Below are 20,456 nucleotides of genomic sequence, written 5' to 3' on the forward strand. Positions count from 1 at the left end.
CAAAGAATGGATGTGAAAGGGATATTAAAAAAACTGTTTTTGTGCAAGCAAAACAACACTTTGTGCAAGAGAACAGCACTCTTATCTCATGGCTTAGATGAACATTTCAAGCTGCCACATGTTTTGGTGTGATTCTCCAGCTGGAATGTATTTGCCTCTGTATGTACTCTTGTCCCTACAGAGAGGAACACTCAACTGATTCCCTTAAATTACCTATCTGAAATTTACCCAGTTGAAGTTATGTGGGGTGATTCCCACACACAGGGACTAATTTGGAAGCACTGTGGTTAACTAGTTCCTCACCATTGTCCTGTTTAGGAAGTTAAAACTGTAATTCTGATTAATGAAACAAAATAAATTTGGAAGGGGGTTGTCCAGATCCCTCAATGCTGTGATTATATCACTGAATATTAGCACCTCCAGAACACCTTCTCCCACCCACCAGCCTCAAAAAAGCACCCACACAAATAAGCTTGCAGAAATTTTGTATTAAGTAATTAAAAATTAGAGCACATAAAATAGATTGCCTGTTCACATATTTCTGCACAATTCTGATTCAACAGATTACTGCAGTTCATATATTGAAAACTACATGAAATCACTTCCAATATTATGAAAGTCGTTTCCATAGAAGTTTCTCCTACCTATATAAATGACCCACTTGCATTAAAGCACGGGCCATGTTAGGAGTTCACCAGGGGAATGCATGGTTTCTGTGTCATTAACTGCCTTGTTTCTAAAGTGTAGGAACAAGATTAGATGTCACAAAGTCCTGGTTCTGCTTGGTTAAACAAATTGTATAATCTACCTTATTTTTCTCATATCAAATAGAGGTAATGAAACGTGTTTGTAAAGTGGCTTGATACCTGCAAAGAAGGGTCTGTGCAGAAGCTAAGGACTTCCACCCTTTTCATAACAGCTTTATAGAGACCCAGAAGTGAGCACTGTAATTGAACATGCTCCTAAAAGTGCGTGGGCAAGAAAAAAATGGGGAATTCAAATCAGTTGCATAGTTGTATTGGAGGCTGAGATATATGAGATGTGAGTGGCCTGTTCATTATGTTGTGAAGCATTAATTTTTATTAAAAATAAAGGAAAAACTACTAGCTAAAGTTTTATTTTTAATAAATACTCTACCCCTCATCAAATTAATGTAATGGAAAAAAATAATGTGAAGAAGAAAAATACAGACCATTCCCCAGCTTTTTTATTGATGAGATTTTCTGTTAAATCTGTATTAATTTGCCTCCCATCCTTGACTTGTATGTGATAATAAGATGTTCCATATTGGGGAGTTAGGCACTGAACAGAGAACTGCATTTACTGTGGATTTGACCATGATTCCCTGTAGACATGTGCTTTTTAGCTAAAAATTATTTCTCGTGCTCTCTGACTTTTCGTTCTGCCATTGCAGACAAACAGTTAGAGGTACAGGTGAGGGATAAAAATGCATTTTGTATAGTCACCACTGATTACTTTTCCTCTGCGAGGTTGTAGCTGCTGTGTGTTGCTCTGTACAAGATGTAGCAGCTGTGCCAGTTGTGTGTTGTGTGCCACTGTGCCGGGTGGTGACACAGCCTAGAATTTTGCTGTGTGGCAATATCTTTTCATTGCTTGGTAAACATTTGTAGCATTTGAGTGGATCACTGCATTATCTGTTGAATTAATCTGTACCCGGCCACCCACACTTTTCACAGCGGGTGTCTCAAATTTTGCTGGGTGTGTCCAGCTGGTGTCATGCTAATTAAATGACTACTTGATCTGTGGTAGTGTAAAGTTGATGATTCTATAGATGTTACTTTCTTAGAAACGATACTGGTAAAATATTTCCTCTAGGCTTTCACCATTTCTCCTCCATTTCTCCTCCTCTCTGACCTTTTTGCTAATGGTTCTCTGTATGCACACACACATCCTCTCTGCTTCTTTCTTCCTACTTCCTCATGTGTAGCTCTTCCTATTGGTTTATCCTTTAAAAGTGTGTACCGTGTTCATCCCTGAAAATAAATATGTAGTTTGCAGCTCTGGTTTTATGATCAGTTAGCAAACAACTGCACAAGTATGTCTGTACTGTCATGCTAACTCTGGACCTCATACATGAATTCAGGCGTCCTAGTGCTGCTCACTGGTGCCTTGTGGAGGGAGGAAGCGATCAGCGTGTGAGCTCTGCTGATGTCGGTAGAATGGGGACAACTGGGCAAGCCAGTTGTCTTTTTAAACGCTGTCTGAACTTGACCCCGGATACCTTATAAACATAATTAAGGAAAGAAAATTCCAAAGAATTCTTGTAATTTGATGTTGAAGGGGATAGAGTTAATTTGCTGGCGGGGGGGTATCTCAAGAAGCGCAGAATTAAATTATGATCTGGACATAATAATGTTTTTGGAGGAGGCAGAACAGACAAAGTGAAACAGAAAGTATCCTGCTCAGAAGTAAAGACAATGTGGTTTCTCTGTGAAATAAAAAAAAAAAAAAAATAAAAAATTGGATTGTAGGTCATAAGTCTTTTACCAGAATTAAGGTTCTTCCAGGCAAGATGATCTTTGCCCAACTGAAGCTTCTCTGAGTGGAAGCAGGAAACTATTAATTGTAATGTAGGGCATGTGACTCAAAGTATCCCTGAAATGGCTGGCAGAGGTAATCAAGGTAATTAATCTCTTCTGCAATAATAATATAAATCATTTTGGTTTTCTGAAGCTGATGTGTACTGGATTGGATAGATAGTAATGAAGATGCCAACCTAGTTTTTTGCAAGATAATCTAAGTGGTCAAAGTTGTATGTATCATTGTAATTATCATCCTGTGCTCTCTTTCGTTGTTGTTGTTTGTTCTGATATAGTTTACAATAGAAAACCATAAGATTTAGGAAATCTTAGAATTAGAAATCAGTGCCTCGATTACCCTTATATGATATCTGGCACTTGCTTTAGTTCTTCTAGTTCTCCAGCTGGAATGAGAAATGTTATGATGTATGTGTAGGGAAGGGAGGAGAATACTTCTGTGAGTCATTCTCCACTGCTGCTATTGAATTCATGGGGGAAAGAAAATCCCATTGCTTTTTGCTGGAGAGCTTTCTAGGTGTCCATTCTGTATGCCTATTGAGATATCCAGCATTCAGATTGTTCTTTGTAATTTAGGAAAAGTTGCAGGCATGAAAGATCAGATAGGCCAGGGTACTTTTATTGTCTTAGGCATGCCATGGAAGACAAGAGTAGTAATTAACATTACAGTGATTGTGCCAGAGGCTTTCTGCCTAGAAATTCCCTGTTATAGTATGTCTGTTCTCTTAGTCCATAAGATTAGCATTACTAGAATGTTTCAAATTAGTAAATGAAATGGGGGAACTACTAAGTAATGCAGTGGTCGACTTAATTTCATTTGATAGCCTTGTTAAGGGGAATAAGTAGTAAAGGTGAGGGAACTGGCATGACATTTAATCAGGAGTTTAACCAAACCAAAAGCTTTCAAAGAGGAAGAGAGAAGGAGGACAATACAAAGGTGCATATGAAATATTTCAAGATATCTACATGGTGGATATGAATCTCTATTTAAACAGTAAAGGTGATCCTGCTTGCCTTCCAAAACCAGGCAAAAATGAGAACAAAGAAAAGAATGAGGTGGAAGTAGGAAGAAGCATGACTATACTGTAAATTAGTATGAAAATTACTCTAGCCTTCATTATCTACCTTTCTTTATTATCCACATCTGTTTTCATTTTTACTAAGTTACAGCTTAAATGTAAAAGAAGAGTTGAAAAGAAAATAGACTTGCGCATCAGAACAGATTGCTTCAGTTAAAGGTTACAGTGGTTGGCGTGAGCTGGTTGCTTTTGTGTAGTTTTGCAGAGTGGATTCAACTTCTTGTTAAAAGAATCAAATTGGCACAAGATTTTGGCACTAGCTATAGAGCAACATTTACTTTCACAACTGCATGCAGTTGTCTGCAACTTTAGTGGGATTTTTTTTCAAAGATATTCAACCTGCAAAATACCTTGTAGCCATTTAACATGCTTGCTTAGCAGTGTCTGTAAAACATTTCAAGATATTTTCTCACTACTTTGTCTTTCCTTGGGATCTTGGATTGTATTATGTGTTTTTGTTCTTTGAAGTTAAGACTTAAACATTAGAGAATTTTTTTTAAGTGTATCATTTTTCTTTCTATTCAGCTGCTTTTCCTAAAATGTTCACCTATCAGAGATACCAGTGTAGCCCAGCTAATAGAAAATTCTCTTTTTAATGTAGAAATGTCAGATTTTATATTCTTGTGTTCACTTCAAAAAGTGATCAATCAGCCATTAAAGTTTATGGTCTGCCCCTGATCTTTGGGCATAATAGGAAGCATGATATCCTAATTGGATTGACTGGTACTGGGCTGCTTCTTACATATCTGTAGCAGAGAAATCCTTATGGAGCTAGAATCCTTTATTTCTGTTTCATTTGTTTACTCCAGATTCTAAACAAGGCATTTTCTTGTGTCAGTATCAACCAATGTGATTGTATAGTTTTGTCCTTAAGTTTAAAACCTCAATTTAATGAAATCTTAATCAGATGTACAGTAACTAAATCTAAAACTAGTTGGTGAAATCATCTCAACTGCTAGAAGTTATTAATCTCAGTCAAGCACATGTTGTCCGATAATGTTAAAATTATTTATCAGGGTAAATCGAAAAGAGAATAAAGTAATTTCTCTGAAGACAGAGGTTAAACCACAAAAAATATAGATATATTTAGATTTGTATTCTTAAAACTGACATGGATTTCAAGCTCTAGATAGCATTTTCACTTCTTTCTTTCTTCTGTGAATAGAGCTCTTACTTGAAAGCTTTGTCTCTTTTTCAACTTCAAAGTACCTTACTTTTTTTTTCTATTCAAATAGCTATTCTTTTGATGGGATGCCTTTCCATATTCAATAAATAAAATAATTAGTCCATAGTTGTATTTTATTTCCATTGCTGCAACTTTTATGTTTTAGCATGTGTACACACAATTTCAGTAAATTTATGGCAAAAGTGCCTCTGCCCCTCTCTTGACAGGTCTGAAAAAGGAGGAGAACTTGCAAAAAATAATTAGAAATCAATGGCTGTGGTTTACTGATTAGCATGTGAGAGAGGTTACTTAAAAGAAGTCTTTCAGCTGACCCAGGACCTGTCCAGGGATTCCTTCTCAGCTCTGCAGTTAGCTGGAAAGTTTTGCGCTACAACAAAAGTACCTTCTAACTAGAATAAAAATTAAAATAGAGCAATCTATAATTTTCTATTTGCTACCTGCTTTCTTGCTTTCTAAAAGAAATGACTCAGTTTCTACATCCATGTTTATCAAGTACCAGATCATCACTGGGCAGATCTGGAAGGTGAACAGAACGTCAGGATGATTGGTGACACCATTCTGTGAGACAGATCTGTGGTTGTAATCTAGGCAGTCTTTCTTACTCACAAGCCTGGTGGTGGTCTGATTACTTTAGGGAAATGGGATGAAAAACTAATTCTCCTCATCCTCCTTTTGAGGATACTGATTTTTATGGCAGATGAACGGATGTTTTGTTGTAGAATAGTGCAGATCATGGTACTGAGCATTGTCAGAAAGCTGATACCAGTAATTCTCAGTGAAGGTCTGGAGTAGTGACCCCTTGAAGTAAGCAGTTTTCCTGCTTACTTTCCTTGAAGGAAACAATTTTCCTTCCGCCTTGCTTGCTGAAGGCGGAGATAACTGATAACAAAGTGATTCGAACTAGCACTGCCACGTTAATGAATGAGAAACGACTGCAACAGATGCTTGCTCATGCATAACTCAGGGCAGAGCAAGTACAGAACACTAGAGCATTTTGAGGATGAAACATCTGCGGTGCTTTATCTCTGCTAAGGACAATCTCATGCCTCCTTGGCTACTTTGCATTGCTTATCTAATGGGGCTTGGATGTAATAGTTCTCTGAGTCAGAGACCATCAAGCATACTACTGTTTAAACAGTCTCAGGCCATAAGTGTTTGATTATCCCTGTCCCACCTTTGTGGCTGGGATGTTTGATGAAGTGAGCACCAGGCTCTCTCTCATTCTTTAAGTTCTTCCCTCTGCTTTAGGATGCTCAGAGACACGGACTTGCTTCATGCCTTCCTACTTCTGGAATACCTGATGTGGATTTAAGTGCGTTTGGTAAGGGCAGAATTTCACCTACTAGCAATTTCAGTTGGAGATTTCCCCTTCAAAGGTGGTGACAGAGTTCTGATTTTTTAAAAGATCTACGTGGTAGAAAGAAGGATTTCTCCTAGCTACAGATGTGCTGATCTTTCTGAAATTCAGTTACGGTCATTAATTATAATGTGAGCTGGAGCAATCCAAAGCCTGAGAACAGTCTTCCACTTTCTTTTTAGTTATTCAAGAGTGTGGCAAATCCTGCCCTCCGGGATTATACCTCCATGGCATAGCATGACTGGCACTCCAGTGTATTTCTGTAGCCAGCACTGTCTTACCCTGTTCCTTTTGCTAACACTGAAACTTTCTACTTGATTAACTCTTCAAGTTGATTCTGGGTCATGTGTTTGGAATAACTAGAATAAGTTCTTAAAATGGTGTTAAGTAATATCTATATGGAGTTTGTGTATCAACATCTCCTTTAACTTCCTCAGTTCACTGCACTATCATGGCCAGTCTTCACGAACGAAGGTTAGGGAAAGGTCTTTACCCACATTTGTTACAAGCACGCTGGTGATACAGGGCTTTGCAAATGTGGGTAAGGCCTTCGAGCCTGCGCAGTGGATTTTTTAGGTGAGACACAGTGTGTGCTGAACTGAGCCCACCCTTTAATCCTAAGGTTCATCTGCCGGGGCCGAGCGAGCTCGGACGGTGGCAGTGAGGTCCTCAGGACGTAGGTTTGTTTAGAGTGACCTTCTCTTAGATGGATGGCCTTACAGGGCTGACGAGCTCCATCTGCCCGGGTTTAGAGTTGTCCTTCTCTTCTGTGTGTTCCGGGGCTCCCCCTCAACTCCCACAATGGTACTGTCCACACAGGCAAGCTCCTATTCTCTCGCTCCTTTCCACGCCCGGGGCCAGGCCCCAGCGCCCAGGGCCGGGCCGTGCCAACGCGACGCACGTGTCCCAGGGCCGGGCCGGGCCCGCGCCCACTGCACTATACTTGTGAGTGAACAAGCACTGTTAGAAAAGGATGTCACACCCTTTATGACTTTTTCTGGAGAAAATGCTGCAAAACATTCTGTACCAGAAATTCTACTTATTCAGGCAAAATCCTTCTTAGAGAACTTTCAGACTTGAATGAAATAAATGCTGTAGGGAAGTTACTTAATTCTAAAATAGGAAACAACAAATCTCTGGAAAAGAGAGTTACCCAAATTGGAAAGTAGTTGACAATAGTATGCTATGGGATTTTAAGAGTTTAAGAAATTTCAGCTACTGTTTGCTGGAATGTTTATATACTGTGCTATAGTTTAGTGAAGATAGTAGAGGACAGAACTTTTCAAGCTAGTTACTCATATCAGTATATAACTGCATGAATCAGCTACTGATGGTTTCTTTGATCTTATACATGATGGTGGACATCTTTTTAAAAACAAACATTACTTCAGTCAGAGTAATGGAGCTCTGAGTAGTCTGAAATCTGTAAGTGGTTTTGTGACAACTGATTCAGTCCTAGAGGGCTTGAATGCTTTAAGTAGCTGGGCATTGATGGGGTTTGCTTGGTACTAGGATATCTCTGGGGGAAAGGGGAGCAAGGGATTCAGACAGATGTAATCCTTGTACCCTCTTTCAGTAATTGAAAATGTTAAAACCTGTTTTATTAATGAAAAGGGAAAGTGTATCTTTTTGGTTTACTTGCCAAGTTGGAAGTTCTCAGTACAGCTCTTAGTGTTGCATCTGTCAACTTTTTCTTTAAAATATTTGTACTATTGTTTCTAAAATCTTAGTATAAACATCCTATTTGTAAGTGTCTGGGTCTGTTTACTGATAAACTTGTGATTGATTGATCAGATCAAATATAACAAGTACTGACTAATCCTGCAGAGAAATGATGGAAGAGCCCATAACAGGATAAGTTCCTTAAGTTTGGGTCGAGTCCTTGACAGTTTATGTTGCTGGATTTTTTTTTTTTCATAGTCATGTTCAGCAGGGGTTGGTATTCATCATTACCTGTCACCGTATTCCCGCTCGCACTGTCAGCTTTCCCTGTGCACATCTCTTATGCGCCAAGTGTCTTAGAGTCTCTTTTCAGTGTTCAGTTAATCTTTAGGGTCTCGGCATCTCCTGATGCTTTGATCAGAACTTACATGTGTAGCAATTTATTTCAGCAGTCACAAATCTTTTGCTCACCAGTCAAGGGCAGAGTAAAAAGACAAAAGAAAAAACCCTCGTAAAACCATGTTTTCAAAGCTGTCTTACCAATGAGTTGTTCAAACCAACTAATGCTCCCCTCCTTCCCCCACTCCCAAAAAAAGAAGCCTGCAAAGAAAACCCAACCAGACACCCCTCACTCTCCACCTTCCTTCTGCCAAAGGGTAGATGTATTTCTCAAAATGGCATTGCAGGATATGAGGCAAAACAAAGATAAAACGTAATGGTCCTGGGATGATTGCTAAAATGATAGGTGTGGGGCTTTCAGGGCCTTGGTTGCTCTATGTTCAATGTCAGGGCTTGAACGGTTTTCTAATTAGCTTTTATATGTTTTCTAACAACAATGAAACAATCCAAGCAGTAGATTTTTGAAAGAAGATCGCTGTTCATGGGTAGTTGAAGTCACTATTAATCAGTAACATGATTTAATACTGATCAGACTGTTTTATTTTTAGAACGTGCTTTGTGTTATGTTACAGTAATTCATTATTTATTTCATGTTGGCTGTCTGGTGTAAGACATGGTCTCTGTAAAGTCCCTGCAGTGTCGGCAGTTTTCAAAGAATAGTAAGAATAATGCATAGTAAGAGCAGATTTATTCTGTGTCAGGAAGCATAAGCTCTTTGAAAAATCTACTCAGTTTCATAGTTGTTCAAGATAACCACAACTTGAAAGTTTATGTTTTTCTGATCAAATAAGTTCTGTAAAATATGTCAAAAAATCTCATTGGTATGAGTTGCCTTTCTGATTCTCCTACTGTTCTTGGGCTGTAGAGCAGCAGTGCCACTTTGGTGTCAAAAACTTCTTGCGCAGACTTTGTTGCAGTGAAATTTGTGTGATATACAAACACTGAGGGATGTGCTGTAATAGTTGCTGAAGTTCATCGAAGCTACAGAGTGTATCAAAAAGGAAGATCTAGAGTCACAGTAGGTCTGAGGTATTATTTCATAAGTAGCTCCTTTCCTCACCTGACAAATACAAAAATTATTGTTTCAAGCCTTGTCTATTTCTTACTATTGTAAATCTAACAATTTGGGAGAAGATGAAAAGGTGAAAACACACACAGTTAGTTGATGCTGAAACTCATCTGAATCTTCCCTGAAAGGCCATTTCTCCAGTGGAATTTTTATAGGGCTTGCAGCCTCATGTCAGGTTCTGACCTGAAGGGTGACAAAAGCCCTCAGCAGAGCAGATGCAACTGTGTTTTCATTCCAGACCGTTATCTAGAGCTTTAGTGAGGCTCACATGAATTCAGTCTTTGTTTTTTTGCCCACTAAAAGAAGGAAGAGCTGAGAGTATGGCCATAACCTGTTTAAACTGATATGCTCTACTTAATGAACAGGAAACCATATATATGTTAATTGATGTTTCTGAATGCATTTAAGTGCAGTAAACTAGTGAAATCTGCTAAGGACTGCATAGACAGGTCCACTTCATTTGGAGCCAGTGTTTTGACTGAGGAGTTTAAAGAGCTGAGCAATGTCCTTCAAGAAGTTATTGTCCCATTCACTTTTTCGTATCACCATGTTTCCTTCTGTTTATGGCATTACACTTTGAAGTGTTTTGATAGAATATCTTAGTACAGCAAATACTGAAAGGTGAAAATAGTGACTCTCTTTTTCTTTTTTTTTTTTTCCTGAGCAAGAGAAGGGGTGAACCCCAGACAGCTGGGTATTACCATTATGCAGTTAGCAAAATTAGACCAAAACATCATGCCTCAAATTTTTAGGAATTAAAATCTAAAACTGATGGTGGAGGACAGCATTCAGCTGCACGAACTTCCTTGGAATGCTTGCATTCCCAGGGAGTGAAGAAATGTCTAATCTTGACATTAGCTTCCAAACTTAAGAAAACTCAAACTAACAAACAAAGAAACCCACCTCACTGCTTTTCTTGTCAACTGCAAATATACATTAAACAGCCCTTAAAGTGAAAATTTTGTAATTGGAAGAGAAGCATATACTTGAAATACTCAATAATTGCTTTTACCACTTCATCTTCTTTTAACAAGAGCTAGTAGCACATCTTTGAGGTTATCTGTAGTATGGGTGTAGGTAAGTAAATAACACCTCAAGGAAAACTTGTGTTTGATTTCAGAGGGTCGGAGTGTTTGACATAGACACACAGTCTGATGTACACATTCTTTTGCGACCACTGCTTCAGGAAAAAAGCAAAAATAAAGGGAAGGAAATAAAATCAGTTGATTAATATTTTTTTAAAGTAAGAAGAACTGAATGAATGCTTTTTTTATTTTTTGAATTCATGGGGTTTTTTTTTTTAGCTGAATGTGCTTCATAGTACTCACCTTTGTGATCTGAGAGGTAATTAGAAGATTTGTAATATCCCACTGGTTTGATCACAACTCATGCTCATTACATTTTATAATGAGTATATAGCTTATAAATAACATTTTGAAGGTATAAGGTTATACAGAGATAATTACACAGCTGAAATGCATTGGCACAAGGCCAAAGGCTAAGCACTTTCTACCATCTCTCCTAAATTGAATAACTTCACTTTGTGAAGTGTATCATCAGAAATTGTTTTCATTAGTCCCAGAGGGCAAATTAAGGTTAATAAAAATCCAATTCCAGATTACCCATATATGTGAATATTTGTATTTGTAGAACCTTTCTTTGTCAATTACATTCCTCACTGACTGTGTATATGTGAATACAAATACGTAGGTCAAAGCTTCAGCTCACATTTCTGCAATTTTGAACTGTTTTACTGTTCTCTGAGACAGACCTCCTCTAAACTTGATTGTGAGACCCTGCAAGATTTTTCAAACTGAGCAAAACTAAGCGCACTCCTTCTGCTAAGCTGTGGTTTCTCAAATGCCCTGAGTCCCACTGTCCTGAGTTTCACTTGACCCGCACAGCATTCATTCAACCCATCTGCTTTGGTCCTCAAACCCAGTATTTGTATATTCTCTTCTTTAAATGTTGTGTTAAATAGCATATTCTTACTTCATACAAAGTATTTTGTGAATTCTTTAGCAATCTGAGAAACCCTTTAGTAGAGGTGAATTGGGGGGTAGGCTTTTCCATTTCCCTGTGATAAATCAGATACATATGTAATCTGAATTAGCACATACATATTGGAGTCACCTCTTTTCATACTCTGCTTTTACTAAATTATAGTCTTGTTACAAGTGTCTTCACTCTGCTATTGCATGCCCTCCACTTCTTTCCACTTTCCAAAAAAGAGGTCACCTTCTCACTTGATAAGACAACTGTTTTTGGCTCTTAGCATAGGAAAGAACATTGCATATGAAGACTAATACATAAGAAATGGCTGAGTGTACAGAAATATTTACCAACTATAATCTTTCAGCCTCTAACACTGTGTGTTTGAGGGACTTCATTTTTCAGAGATGGTGTCTTTATCACTTGGTGGATATTTTTGGTCTATGAATTTATATAATCCCATAGCACAAAGAATAGCTTTGGGCAGAATTATCCTATTGGTAACATTTTGGTATATTTTTTAAAAGAAAGGTGTTTTTTCCACCTCAAAATTAAATTAAGAGATTAGTAAATTGCTTTTGTTGATCTTAACATTAAATGAAAAAGTCTTTCACCAATTAGTTAATATACTCACTCTATTACAGTGCCATTATTGAAGAACAAAGCATTACGAAAAACAAAGAGAATTAATAATTGGGAATGCTTGGTGGAAAACTATATAAAGTTGCCTTTTACAAATCTATGCAACCTGTTAGGCAATTGTTGTTTGGGGGTTTTTTTATCTGGTGGATGAAACTATGTCTGAACAACTTTTTTCTACAGGTTATTGACATGCCAGAACACAATCCTGGAGATATGGGGGGAACGATGAGACTGGGGAAGAGGAGGACTGTTTTCAAAACAGAAAATTCTGTTTTAAGTAAGTAATTTTTCTGCTGTTATGACTTGCCCTTTGAATTGGAGCTCTGTAACATGGAAAGCAAAAGTGTCAAAGCACATTTTTTTAAAGGACTATAAGCTCAAGCAAGCTGTTGGGTGACAACTTCCCTGAGCTCATTCATTCTGATCCTGTTCCCATATACATTTACTGAGGACTGGAATGTAAAAAAGAAATGGGAGACATCTGTAATTCCCAGTGAAGCTGTCAGTTAGAGTCCGGTGCTTTAAATAAACAATGAGGACAATGTTGAGATAACTGAAATACATTTCATGGTAGTGTAATTCATTATTTTTTTGGGAAAATCAGAGTGCTTTCTTCCTATTTTCTTTATGAGCTGATAAGATGTGTGAGCTGGGGCTTCTTATCCTACCCCTGAAGCTTTTTGGTAGAACTAACCCAAACTCTTGCCCCTTACACTCTTCCCAGACCTAAATGTCGCTTCCCTAGAGTTGCCAGTGCACCTCAGCCTTAAATGTCTTATGGCCTTGCTGCCTTAGTCCTTACCTTGTCTTGACAATGTTCTCTAGTAGCCAGGCCCTCCTTAACACCAGTCTCTGACCCAGCACTGCCCTAGGCCTAGCCCAGCCCTGGAAACAGTCTAATTTTGGAAAATTGAAGTAATACTTGTCTCATATTAATCAACCCATTATACAGGACTAATATAAATGATACTGTAAATGTGAAAAAAGTAGTTTCTTGTTCATTGATTACGTTATGACCATATTTCTTATATTGCCCTGCGCCTGACATTGATCTGAGCTATTACTATATTTAGTTATGTTGAACTTATGGAATGCATCCTTCTGAACTTTTTTAAAATGACACCTACTTCAGCAGGAGACCAAAGTGTAATACATGTGTGCATTTTATGAAAAATCTGCCTTTCTAGAGAATGCTCATGCTGGTGTTCTCGCTGACTTGGGTGATACTTTGCCTAGGTGTGATATAGATATGCAGAAGTTGTTCTACGGCCCAAACACTTAGAAAAGTTAATAAAAATTAACAAATGTTGTAACTCTTGACCAGTATTATGAACTGTTTAGATGACAGTATTTATCAAAGAACCATAAAAAACTCTGGTATTTTACTCAGGAAACCTGATTTGACTTTCTAATGCTTTACAACTTGAATGAAAGTAATGGTTTTTAAGAGATGGTTCTTTAAAATTAATGTATGCACCACTTCTTATAAAATTACAATACTATCATTCTACAGTTTTTGGAAATGTTCTTGGCAGTCTAGTTCTTGTACCAACCCCTCAGCAAGGTAGTAATTCTGATGACCTTGGGGTAAATTGAGAGCAAAGTCTCAGCCTTGATTGTAAGTGAGAGATATGATTATAATCTGGTTTACTGCATACTTCTAACTTATTCCTTATTGCTGTGAAATCTGGAGTGTTCCAGATTACACAGAGGACTGCAAGAGTCATTTGGGTAATGAGATCAGGAAAACAGAAAAAAGCAATATTCTCTGTTTGTTCTTTGGAGGTATTACGCCAGCTGCCATGCATAATCTATTAAAATGGAACAGATGCTACTAAAAGCCTTCCTTCCCTGCACGTTTTCTGTACCACTGTTGTAAAACCCTGAGGGGATTTTATATTGCTTTTTCGCTCAAACATTTTTTAATTTTATTTTGAGCTTTACAATTTAAATTAGTTTAAGTGTGTCCTTTAGTCTCTAGTCTGCCTAAGGTATTTCTGGTCAATAGAAATAGGAATCCTGAATAAACTCAGGTAATGCTAAATTAAAAGAATCTAGTCATCACTCAGCAAAGACAGAAAGCTGGAGTGAGATGAATAGTTTCTTGTTATGTTTTACATATGACTTTTTTGAGGTTTAAATTACAAGAAATAGTTGTAACAACTATTAAAGCAACACATTAGCATAAATTTATTTTTTGTTGTATATTCAGGGAAGCTTTATGGTGATGAAGCATTTGTAGAGGAGCGACACAGGCATCGATATGAGGTAAGCACTGCTAATGTACTTTATGCTCAAAAGTTAAAACTTGAGCAAACTGTGTTTCTCTTGGTAGGCAGAAAAAAGCTGATGGGAGTTTTCTTACATAAGCATAAGCCAAAATTTAGTAGTGGTCAGATGGTATAATTTAGATTGGAAGGATCCTTTCGAAGTCTTTTGGTCCAGCTCCCTGTTGGAGTTGAGCCAACTTTAAAATTAGATCATGCCACTCAGGATTTTGTTCCATCTTATTTTGAATCTCTTTCACGAGAGAGTTTCTGCAACATCTTTTGACAATTTGTTCCAACGCCCTTGTATCTAACAGGAGAATTCCTTGAGCAGTTTGTCTTTTTAGTCTCAGTTATGTGCTGTGCATCTCTGAGCAGAGTCTGTCCCATTAGATAGTTGAAGTCAGCCATGAGATCCACTCTTGGCTTTCTCTTTCCTAGGCTGAAATCCAGCTCGTCCAGTCTCTCCTCCCATGTTGCACATGGCCCAGCCTCTAACCATTCTGACTGGACTTCCTATGAGCTCTCAATATTTTTTCAATCTCTTTCTTGTATTGAGGAGCCTGAGTGTAGACACAGTATTGCAGAGGTGTTCTTGGAAGTGTTCAACAGAGGGGAATAATGTCAGGTACTGTTTCTGGGTTGGAGAAGATGCAGTGTCTAGCAAAATGGTTTTGGAGAGCTGTATCAGAGATCACCTGGCTTGGTTTCTTGTGAAACACTTGGAAGGTAAAGGCTTGTAATCCTTAAATGCACTAGCCAGTTTGGCTAAAGGCTTAGATTATGTTTAGGTAGTGCGTATTCTTTCATGGTCTAAATGTAGGCAGACTTCAGACATCTACAACTCAGAGGCCAATTCACATCACTTGCTTCCTACCATCCAGTTGTGTATGTCCCTTGTTATGTGTCCGCTCCTCTGTTTGTGAACATGTGGGAAAAGGTGTCCAAATACTTTCAAAATACTGTCATGAGGACACGGAGTGGACTCCTAGAGTTATTTCTGAGGTAGTTCAGAAGGGGCCTCACTCCATCAGTGTCTCAAGAAGGGCCTGAAGTATGGGATGTGTGCATGCTGTAGCTGATTCAGACAATGTTGTTTCCTTAAAACATGGGGGGAGAATGTAATGGTGGTAAATGTGCTCAAAGTTGGAATGTTAACTGAGTGGTTAGAGCATCATCGAGGGCATGAGACAGCTCACTGCAGAGCTCCTCAGTTTGAAGGAGGAGCTGAACCACAGCTTGTGTCATAACCACTGAAATGCAGTGTTCAAAGGGGAGGTTAGTCTCTACACCTAGTCTAGTGGGCCACTGGAAAAAGGAGGAATGCAAGCTGCTCAGAATCAGGAGGACAGCAAGCAGAAGGTACTCTGGCTTTAGTCTTTTGAATGTTGCATAGTAACTTACTGATTAATCTCTTTATTTAATAAGCATGCACACTTTTACAAATTTATACTGGAGAGTTGTTAAAACAAGAAAGCAAGAGTTCCCAGTCCTTTCCCAATTCTTTTCATTCTTGTATGCATGCTAAATTACTATTAACTACTACTGTTTGTTAAATCCAAGAATAACAATTATTATTATTTTCAATATTTCAGGTGAACCCAGAATTGACTCACTGCTTTGAAGAGAAAGGTTTGAAATTTGTTGGCCATGATACGGAGGGGAACAGAATGGAAATTATTGAACTGGAGAGTGAGTGTCTTGTTTGTAGTACTTTTTGCATGTTAAAACTGTATAAACTATAGGTTGTTAAATGACATGTAGACACGGTATTAAGCTGTCATAACAGCCAAGATCATGTTGGGGGATACTGCTGACTCCATCTGTGTATTACAATGGGTGAAAATTAAGAGTGTGTTAGGAAAAGTCTTAACACTTTGTAAGGGTTGTGCATGTATTTGATTATCAGGGACAATCATGCTCCTTTTCCAAAAGGTCATAATTCTAGCTCAGGGGGATTTGGCTGTGTAGAATCATTCAGTGATTTAGGAGGTCAGCTCTCCAACCCTGTGCTTCCTTCCACACAGGGCTACATTCAAATATAGGTCAGGTTGTCAAGAGTTTTATCAGTCAAGTTTGGGGTATCTCCAAGTATACTACTACTCTTTGAATGCAGCAGTCTGGCCATTTTGTGGTCTACCCATAGTCACAACTTCCAACTTGGATGCTAGGAAACCATATCAAAAGCCTTGTTGAAGTCTGAATTAAGGAAGGCTACTGCTTTCCCTGCATCCAAAGACAGACTGTTCTCTTTAGCTTGTGCTAAACTGTCTTCCTGTCCTTCGTGTGTCTGGAAATGCCTTGGAAGAAGATTTGTTTCATAATCTTGACATAAACTGAGGTTAGACTAACTGTTCTGTGGTTCCTTGGATCCTTCTTTTTATCTTGGAGAAGGGCATGGTAACTGCCTTTTTCTAGTCATCAGGGACCTCTTATGATTGCCTTGGCTTTGTAAAGATAAAAACTAACTTCACAATGACATTGCCCTGCTCCCTAAGGACCCTCAAATATTCTTAGTCAGGTCCCAATAACTAATATGTGTTCAGTTTGTTTGAGTATGTGAAATGTGTATACATACAATATAACCAAAGTATAAACCATTACTAGAGTATGTTACCTAGAGAGGCTGTGAAATCTTCATCCTTGCAATTGAGACCTTCAGAGCTTGACTAGACAAACTGTCAGCAACCTGATTTCCCTTTGAACTTGTCCCTGCTTTGATCAGAAGGTAGGAATAGAGGCCTCCCAAGGTGCCTTCCAGTTACTTTGTGCCTCTTCCAGTTACCCGCTGGTTAGAATCATTGAAAAACAGTGTGAAAATTAACTACAAAGCAAGCTCCTTTCTTACATGGAAGTGATTCAGAGAGATGAGTGACACTTTGGAAGTTTAGTAGATTTGGACTACTTTGTTAATTAAGACGATGTCTTTTCTAAAAGATTCTGAAATAAAAAGGACCTACACTGCATATATTTTTTCACTGGTACACAGAGTAGTTTTTCAAAACCATCCTTTTGATTTTGCATGTATATTTGGTTAACTCCTTGCTCTTAAGTCACTGTTGGCTAGATAAGTATCAGGCACCTGAAGATGCAGGCTACTCTACAAGATTTTTTTTCCTTTTCTGTTCTTATGTGACCCCTAATTGCCATTGGTCAAGATAAACTCCATATATAGAAACAAAAATTCATCATAAGAATACGTTATTAGCCTATGGAGTGCTGTTTGTTGCATGATACACCTGAGAATTCATTTTATATACTCCATGGTATGTTGTAATTTTGAACCAGGTTTGATATATAGACACCTACTTGGAATGTCAAGCAGCTGCACCATAGAGAGTAATCTGAGAGCAAAGGATACATGTGAATTCTTAAACTACTAATAGTCATTGGTGTTCTTGGGTTAGTTTGTTCCTGACAGATTGCCTCTCTTACACATGCTGGTGTTGGGAGGCTACTTTGCCCTGCATCAAACAACTTCTACAGAGAACATAATGAAATAAATCAGGCAGAATCTTTAAATTGCGTGTTACTGTGAAAAGAAGAAAAGCAGCAGTAAAACCTGGAATTATTTCATAATGGGCTGCAAGGAGACTCTGTTTACTAAAGAAAAACAGTCATCATAAGGAATAGGGTAGGTTGGAGCAGAAGCACAGAAATAACAGTACACCAGATAGCTTAAGGCAAAGCTTTTAGGTTTTGGAACTATTTAGTGCTTTGTCATTGAAGTTATGATATAAATCTAGGGTCCATTTGCTCTTTAAGATACAACAGCAGAGAGAAGAACAGTATGCTAGACTATATAGTTTTATCTTCCTAGAAGAAAATCCCTGATTTCTTGTTACCACCTACTCTGTGCTGCAGAGAAATTCCTTGAATGTTTGGGATTATTTTGGAAAATGTAGAACCAGAGGAAGTCTGTAACTAGTTTTGTCCAATGTCCTGGCACTAGAAGTGGTTAAAACAATATTCAGAGAAGGAACAGATGCTCAGCATGGAAGATTACAAAAACATTCTTTTTTACAATTTTGAAGAAGAAAGAAGGGAAGCAAAGGCACTAGTAAAAGGGTGCTCCGAGTGAGAAACCAAGAGTTGAAGATTTAAGAGAAGATGAAGCAGCACATTGTTCTGAATATATATGCATAAATATATATTGGAAACCAAACTATGATGAAAATAACATGGTGATTGTAACTTTGTGACTGTTGCTTTGTGTGCCTCGCCCCCTCCCCCCCACACCCTGTTGGTACAGGTTTATTATTCAGCTTTTTTAAATCACAGGATTTTTCCTTAATTTGCCTTACTAACTTTCTGCCTCTGTTGTCAATAGCTTTTTGTGGAAAAAAAGTTAAGTTTCCTACTGCCTTACCCTTAAATTCACATGTAGTGATCTGGCTTCTGAACACCTGTCTGAAATCCTCAATATACTTTTTTTTCTTGAACTTCTTCTGGTATCTTCTTCCTATATAGTGTAATTTTCTTTGACATCTATCTTGTAGATCACCCATATTTTGTGGGGGTTCAGTTCCACCCAGAATTTTCCTCAAGACCTATGAAACCTTCACCTCCATACCTTGGACTGTTGCTAGCAGCAACTGGGACACTCAATGCATACCTTCAGCGTGGATGTAAATTGTCTCCAAGGTAATCTTTCTTTGTTACTTGCCTGCAGTTTGACAGTCACATTTTTGGAGGGACTATCCCATCCTTCAATTCAGAAGTCCGGAAGAGGAAGAAGAGTTCTTCATGTGTTGATTTACTTGTTTCTGTACATGCCTGTCATAAATTCTGGTCTAAAATAACCTGTAGCAGAAAACACAGCTCCTGACTTTCTCCTTTTCAGGAGCTATTAGGGATGAAGCCATAACCCCACATTATAATCAGAAAGAAGTAAAAAACCTTCAGTAAATTCATGTGAAGCTGGTGGCCTCCTGTGCTAACTTCCATTGACAGTAGATTCCTAGGGAAAGAGGTTTGCTAGAGAATCAAGCAATGAAGTGAAATTCTTACCTAGTTGTAGTTGAATGATGATAGCAACAACAAAGAAAACACTAATTTTATTTTGAAGTAGCCAAATAATAAATACTATCTTGCAGAGACAGGCCTGAAACAAAACAGTTGGGGTATCTTTAGACTTATGGAAGAGTTTGAATCTAGATCAAAACTGGATGGTTCAGCTAAACTAAAACTCTTTGTCCTGATTCTCTTGGACACAAAGGTTTTGGTTTATTGAATGTAGCAGTATTTTTTAGCCAGTGTTAACTAATTCTTGTTTATGTCAGTGATATTAATAACAGTTACAATTTCATTGTAATAGGAATAATAAAGCAGTCAGAAGGAAACTTAGGGCACAATAACAAAAATGAAAACAAATCATAAAATGACTGAATAGTAATGCTGAACTGATGCAACTCTGGCATATTGACTTTTCTTCTAAACATGGCACCAAACTTATTAGTTTTGTGAGTTGGGCTGCTTCCCCCTCCCCCAAGTGTTGTGTTCTATTAAAATGAAGTCATTTTATTGAGAAAGAGAAATTTTATTCAGGTTTGAGTAGTAATGGAAAATAGCCAAGCCAGACCAGACCAATCTGGTTTGGTAGCCTACTCCTTTATGGGTATATCAGTTGACTTTATAAATGCATTTCATCTTTGTTCATCCTGCCCAGTTGTGCAATAATGTACATACAAAGAGAATTATTATTTCTGATCTGCAAAGTACAGCTTGACTGAAATATTCGTATTACCTTAGCCTGTCATTGTAATTAGTGGTCATAATGTTAGCTACCTTTTAAAATCTGTGCTGATGCAATACATAGGTCAGATTTTTGTGATGCTTGGCAAGGGGCAGTCTTTGAGCACAGTGATATTCTGTCTTTCCCTCTTTTTGAGTTCTCTGCCTCACTCTTGATCTTGTTTCCAAGGTCCCAATATCTTTTCTTACACTGCTTCATCCCATAAGTAAAACTATTTATCTCTGAGATAAAGAAAAACTACTTTTTTTTTTGTTGAGTGATCTGTACATGTCCTGCTAATTCAAATCCCTTAGCATTATAGCAACTATGCTATCTAAACTTGACTTTAATTTTTGGCAATTACGGAATATGCCACACTTAGACTTGTTTGAATTAATCATTAAAAAATTATACACAGCTCTTTTTCTTCACGTTCATACAATAAACTCCAACCAAACCTTAAACATTTAGCAAAGACATTCATACCCCAACACTTATATATAAAGTTACA

General features: G+C 37.9%; 1 protein-coding gene across 2 annotated transcripts in view; it reads left to right on the forward strand.

Annotated features, from left to right (window-relative positions):
* Positions 1-20,456, forward strand: part of CTPS2 (CTP synthase 2) — a 63,473-nt gene that overhangs the window by 33,743 nt on the left and 9,274 nt on the right. For both annotated transcript variants that reach the window (XM_051795037.1, XM_051795038.1), the window contains exons 14-17: positions 12,125-12,221; positions 14,157-14,212; positions 15,807-15,903; positions 18,711-18,855. In XM_051795037.1, the coding sequence (XP_051650997.1) occupies positions 12,125-12,221; positions 14,157-14,212; positions 15,807-15,903; positions 18,711-18,855 (395 nt within the window). The remainder of the gene's footprint in view (positions 1-12,124; positions 12,222-14,156; positions 14,213-15,806; positions 15,904-18,710; positions 18,856-20,456) is intronic.

Source organism: Manacus candei, unplaced genomic scaffold (assembly GCF_025592945.1).
Source record: "Manacus candei isolate 608988 ecotype Guabito, Panama unplaced genomic scaffold, ASM2559294v1 h1tg000041l, whole genome shotgun sequence".
Classification (NCBI taxonomy): Eukaryota; Metazoa; Chordata; class Aves; order Passeriformes; family Pipridae; genus Manacus; species Manacus candei.